Here is a 6,362-nt window from a genome sequence, read left to right on the forward strand (position 1 = left end):
CCTAACCCTACCCGAAATTGGTTTAATTTAAATGAAATCAAATTACACTGAAATACAATTTAACCAACAGGCTGGTTTATATTGGTTCTCCTTTTCTGATTTAAGCCCCACGGATTGGGCTAAGTGTTGGAGGCTCTTCTCTTGTGCTCTCAGTCTTGATCTGGTTACTGGTCCACTCCACAAGCTGGCTAGCTCATTTGCTTCTTCTCTTCTCAAGTCTGGCTCTTCTCTTCTCAAGTTTGGCTCTCTCTCGTCAGACTCACTCAGCTCTCCAATGTCTCTACTCATGGCTGCACCATCAAAGAAAATCAAACTTTAAATATTTAACAAAAAGAATTACAGTATTGATTACTCATTAGTGAGAACTCCAAATTAGCATACTCACTGATAATGTTTTTCTAATTTCCCAATTTTTGATATATAGTATTTGTACAGTCGTGAACAAGAAAAAGTATCTGTAAAGTAAAATAAATAATGGTTCTCCGTGATACTATGAAAACATGAAATGATGCTATAAAGCAAAAAATAATACATCAAATATCGAGTTGATCAGTAGAGCACCTCTCTTTTCTCCGATCTAAAAATAAAACCTAAAAGAAAGTAGGACTGATTTTACTTATCTAGCTCATATCATTTGTGTTTTACGTCTCTAAACTGATTTTATCTAATAAAACTACAAGTTAATTTGACTGAAAGAGCAGCATGAAAACCAATCTACTGAATGGATAAATGAGCCGGATCGAGCATGCTCTATATCCTGGAAAATCCAAAACCAACAATAGGCATGGCATGCGCAAGCCTGAGTATACAAGCAGATTCTCATCCTTAACTAGCCTGAAAAATGCCTCCAAAGTCGATCTAATAATTTTAAATAAGCACTTGGCGGGAGATAATCCACTGGTAAATATTTTTTTTGGAAAAAGTATGTATTGTAGAGTATCTAGTGTCTAACGACACCCTGATGGTGTTGTCGGACATCCACCCACCCGAGTTCTATCAGTCAATACCTTATAGAGTCTGTCGAAATTCCCTTTCTCATCAAGTATGTTTTCTACTTTTCTTAGTTTACATGGATTTCTTAGTTTCTTTTTAATAATTTCAGACTGTATCACTGAAGACATTGTTGTTTACGTCTCCCAGAAGTAGTTCTGACTTTATGTTTTATTTTGAATGTCACTTGTGTTATTTTAATGAGTTAAAACAGATTCAGTCAGGGACTATGAGATTTTTTTGGAACTAATTATCTAAATGTTGACTTAACACTATTCTTTGACTTATTAATTGTAAGTTGTAGAACATGGAAAAGCTAAAGTGAATCGATATGCCAATAACATCTATTTTTGTAGAACATTAACATAAACATTATGTTCTATATTATCCCAATCAACAATTTTTTAAAGCATTTAGAATAACATTTAGATGATACAAATGTTCATGATCCAAGAGCCATCTCGGGGGAATCGAATCAATATAAACCATAGCAGCAGGCTGATTTCTAGCACCTCGTGCTAGCTTGTCCGCCATTGTGTTTTGTGCCCTCGTAATATGCTGAATAGTAAATGGATGAAAAAATTGGATTTAAAATATATAAATTTTTTAAAATAACTTATTTTATATAATAATATCACAAAATTATGTTTATATCCAAAAAATAAATATTTTTTAAAAATAAATATTTTTTTAATAATTTTTTATTTAAATTTAATTTTAAAAAATAGTTTTTCAATAAAATTATTTTAAATAAATCTAATTAATTATTTTTGATAAAAATATAAAAAATAATATATATATATATATATATATGATAAATATAAGATATCTATATTATTCATAAATAAGAAAATTATATTTTATAATAATCTAATTTCATATATAAATCACTTATCGCTCAACCAAGCAATTTATTAATTAAATTTATGAGAGCATACTGTCAATGTTTGGCTACCATCTCTACCAATCGAGGTTTAAGAGTGTTAGAACGATCAAAAATTGTCCCCAACATTAATTAAATTTGCGTATAAATTATTCAAACTATTGAAAGCAACACACTAAAAATTTCGTGATCAATAATTTAAATTATTTTTTATAAGAAAATACCATTGATTTTATAAACTTACGAGTAGAAATTCTCATTCAATAAATATCCTTATTAAAAATCTATTATATATTCATGTTGATATCATCAAAATTTAATTATATAACATATAAAATAACTAAAGGTATTGTTTAGATTTATTTACTATTAATAATTGTAAATAAAAAAATAATGATTTTGATTTATTTATTCGCCGTAATTTAATATTACTCAAAAATAATTTATACACATAATGTGCATTCAACCAATTGGGCCTATCCAAAGATAATAATAATCAAATATAGTAGGAGAAAAAGAAAGCTAGAGAAGGAAAAGAAGCACATGCGGATGCGGTTTCCTCTCTTCTTCATGCAAGTCGGATGTCTCTGTATTCCAAGCGGCTTTATATATTTAATAAATTCGATCTTATGTTAGTTCTATTATCCATGCATTTTTACAATCTCACAGACCTTACTTCTCATTTTCTATGCCTCACTCTCTTTCAATTACAGAATCTTCAGCCCAGAGAAAACTGAAACACATCCTTCTTTGCTGACCGTTGATTTATTTGAAAAATAATATTCAACCTCCCTTTGATTCCTTTCCATTCAATTTCAAGATCTAACCGAGAAAAAAAACTAAAAACCCTAAACTCTGTCGGGAAGAAGATGGTGGAGAATTTAAAGAATGTTCAAGGATTAGGTGTCTCCATGGATGTTCTTCCTCGAAACAGCTCCGACTTATTCGACGAAGATGGCCGTCCCAAGCGAACCGGTACAATTATTTTAAACTTTTTTTTACTTTTCCTATTAAGCCCAACTAGGCTATTGTAAACTTGGTCAAAAAGAATTATAAATTGTTTGTGAAAACAGAAAAAAAAATCAAAATCATAGTAAACTTAAGTCGTAAAGCTTAAATTTGACTATGTGACTCTCAATTGTTTATATATATTTAAAAAACATGATTGTTGCAAGTTTGACCTTTTTATTTGTGTGTTTTTCCTTCCGATTGGGCTTTTAATGTTATGGTGCTATGATTGGATTCAGGGACGGTGTGGACAGCAAGTGCACATATCATTACAGCAGTTATTGGTTCTGGAGTGTTGTCTCTGGCATGGGCTGTTGCTCAGATTGGTTGGGTCGGTGGTCCAACAGTTATGATGCTCTTCTCTCTCGTCACTTACTACACTTCTATCCTCCTCTGTTCCTGTTACCGCTCCGGCGACTCTGTCACGGGCAAGAGAAACTACACTTACATGGATGCTATCCACTCGAACCTCGGTAAATTTTCATATCGGTGTTGCTTGTTAGATTCACTTGAGAGTTTGACTGGTATAGTCATATGAATAGAGGAATATTCAAATGATCCAAAAGCTTGAGCTTAATAATGTTTTCACAGATTAATCATAAGACATAAAAGAGGGTTAGATTCTTTCAGTTAATATATATAGCGGAATTACGTTTGGAAAATTGTGGTAATAAAGATTTTTGTTTTGGAAAAATTTCAGGTGGCATTAAGGTAAAAATATGTGGAGTTGTGCAGTATGTTAATCTTTTTGGTACTGCAATTGGTTACACTATTGCATCAGCTGTAAGCATGATGTAAGTTCAAACTTGTTAGTTTTCAACTTCTTTGTTTATTTTTTTAACTTTGCAAAGTCTTTCACAAAAAGTAGATGCGTGTCCCACTTTGCTGTTGAATATTGTCATTTAGTTTCGGCTCAATAATGCAACTTTCAAAGTCAATGAAGCATAACTTATACTAATTCTATTATTAAAGAATCTGCCACAGTTACTTTTCCAAGATTCTAAAAAGCTGTCACTGTGTCAGATTCTCCTACTGGTTTAGTTAATTGTTTGTTTTCTGCTAATTATGATTGAAAATTACAGAGCAATCCAACGAACAAGTTGCCAACAAAGCAATGGGGACAAAGATCCATGTCATGTCAATGGCAATCCTTACATGATTGCGTTCGGTGTTATCCAAATCGTATTCTCTCAGATTCCGGATTTTGATCAGTTATGGTGGCTGTCCATTGTCGCTGCAGTCATGTCTTTTGGTTACTCCACCGTTGGACTTGGTCTTGGTATCTCCAAAGTGGTAGAGAACAAAGAAATTAAAGGCACTCTCACTGGAGTCACCATTGGGACAGTGACATCGAGTGGGACAGTGACACCTACCCAGAAAGTCTGGAGAACTTTTCAGTCTCTTGGGAACATTGCATTTGCCTATGCTTACTCCATGATTCTCATCGAGATCCAGGTATTTTTCTATATCAGAGCTCAGAGTTCGTTCAGTGAATGGTTTAACAAGATAATTTAATTTAATGATTTTGCAGGACACATTAAAATCACCACCTGCAGAGGAAAACACAATGAGGAAAGCGACTCTCATAAGTGTAGTAGTGACAACGCTCTTCTACATGCTCTGTGGCTGCGTAGGGTATGCAGCATTTGGGGATTCCTCACCAGGGAATCTCCTTGCTGCTGGAGGATTCAGAAACCCCTATTGGTTGCTTGACATAGCCAATCTCGCCATAGTGATCCATCTAGTTGGAGCTTACCAAGTCTATTGCCAGCCACTCTTTGCCTTTGTGGAGAAAGAAGCCTCCAAGAGGTATCCGGAGAGTAAGTTCATCACAAACGAGACCAAGATCCACCTCTTTCCAGGATCCAAGCCTTTCAAGTTGAATCTCTTCAGGCTCGTGTGGAGGACGATCTTTGTGATTACAACAACATTGATCTCTATGCTAATGCCTTTCTTCAATGATGTGCTTGGTCTCTTGGGGGCCATTGGTTTTTGGCCTCTAACGGTCTATTTCCCTGTGGAGATGTACATTGTACAGAAGAATGTGCGGAGATGGAGCACAAGATGGGTTTGTCTTCAAGTCTTAAGTCTGGCTTGTCTTGTTGTGTCCGTAGCCGCGGCCGCAGGATCTGTAGTTGGGATTGTTACTGATCTCAAGAGTTACAGACCTTTTAAGACAGATTTCTGAGAGCCTTTGAATCAAATAAATTCCTGCAATAGGGATGCAGTTATATAATTGGATGTTGTAACGTAATCTTTCAAGTTAGTTAAGTGTTATATAAGAAATCTTCTACCCAGAACATCGGTTGAGTTCGTATTCTTGTTCATAATACATTAGTGAATTCAATATTGGACTGCCATGATTAGTGTCGAAATAAGTTAATTTCCCCTATATCAATCTTGACTTTCTCGGTCACTTAAACAAGTCGAATAGTTTCAGTTCGCATATGTAGATCAATTCATCTAACCACCGAACCAACCAATTCGCCCATACCTTGATCAGGCCAGTCCATCATGATCTGTGATCTAACACGTTTAATCCGAACGACCATAGGTCCAATCGGATCAACCGAAGGCTATGAGCGATGGCTAAACCAATGCATCCACTCACTTCAAACGTGCGTTCAGAATTTCCCACATGCTTTTCCTTATCCTTTAGATCGATGCTGGGATCGATCTTCAAGCAACCGTAGTCGAATGCCTTCTTGGCTTGACTATTCGATCAACTCTTCCCTGGTACAATGAGAGAATTATTGAAAGTTTATTTCTGGGGAACGAAGAACACGAAGACCATGAGAAAGAGAGAAAGAATGAGAGAGATGTAGATTTCAAAATGCAAGAGAAGGAGAAAATAGTTTCATTGAATTAATTGTAGATCTGGATATAAGTATTTAAAGGCAAGTTGGCTCAGTACACAATAAAATAAAATATTCATTGTTTTAAAGTATCTTCAACTGTATTCTTCTCTCTTCCTCTTCTCTTCAATAAAATACTCCAGTATAATAATCCTTATCAAGCATTATAAAACCTTATAGAACCTTATAAGTCTGGCATAGTCTGATTTTCAAGTCCAGTCAGCCTAGTCTGATTCTCAATTCCAGCCTAGTATGACTCTCAAGTCCAGCCAGCCTAGTCTGATTCTCAAGTCCAGCCTAGTCTGATTTAACCTGATTCTCTTGTTCTTTATTGCTTCATCTCAACACTCCTAGAGACTGGTCAAGCTTGGAAACCATGAAGCATTTCCTCATTAAAACCTTAACTTGGAAAAACCACATGGGATAAAAACCAAGCCAAGGAAAAATAGTAGAACACCTCATGGCTAAGAGGATCAGTGAGATAGGAGTTCTATGAGTCCAAACTTTGAATGAATGAATTCACAGACCTTAGAGCTTGCAGCCTTTGTGAAGATGTCAGCCAACTGATCTTCACTTCTAGTGTAGCATGGTAGAATGATCTTCTGCTTCACGGCTTGCCTAACCTT

The 6,362-nt window shown here is 35.0% G+C and overlaps 1 protein-coding gene across 1 annotated transcript; it reads left to right on the forward strand.

The window, feature by feature from the left end:
• The first annotated feature begins 2,350 nt into the window (after window positions 1–2,350).
• On the forward strand, window positions 2,351–5,241 carry LOC106401435 (amino acid permease 5). The gene is made up of 5 exons (XM_013841950.3): window positions 2,351–2,848; window positions 3,121–3,354; window positions 3,582–3,675; window positions 3,964–4,336; window positions 4,413–5,241. Exons 1-5 carry the CDS (start codon window positions 2,743–2,745, stop codon window positions 5,067–5,069), a joined length of 1,464 nt encoding a protein of 487 aa, XP_013697404.1. The 5' UTR covers window positions 2,351–2,742; the 3' UTR covers window positions 5,070–5,241.
• The last annotated feature ends 1,121 nt before the right edge of the window (window positions 5,242–6,362 follow it).

Source organism: Brassica napus, chromosome C5 (genome assembly GCF_020379485.1).
Source record: "Brassica napus cultivar Da-Ae chromosome C5, Da-Ae, whole genome shotgun sequence".
Lineage (NCBI taxonomy): Eukaryota > Viridiplantae > Streptophyta > Magnoliopsida > Brassicales > Brassicaceae > Brassica > Brassica napus.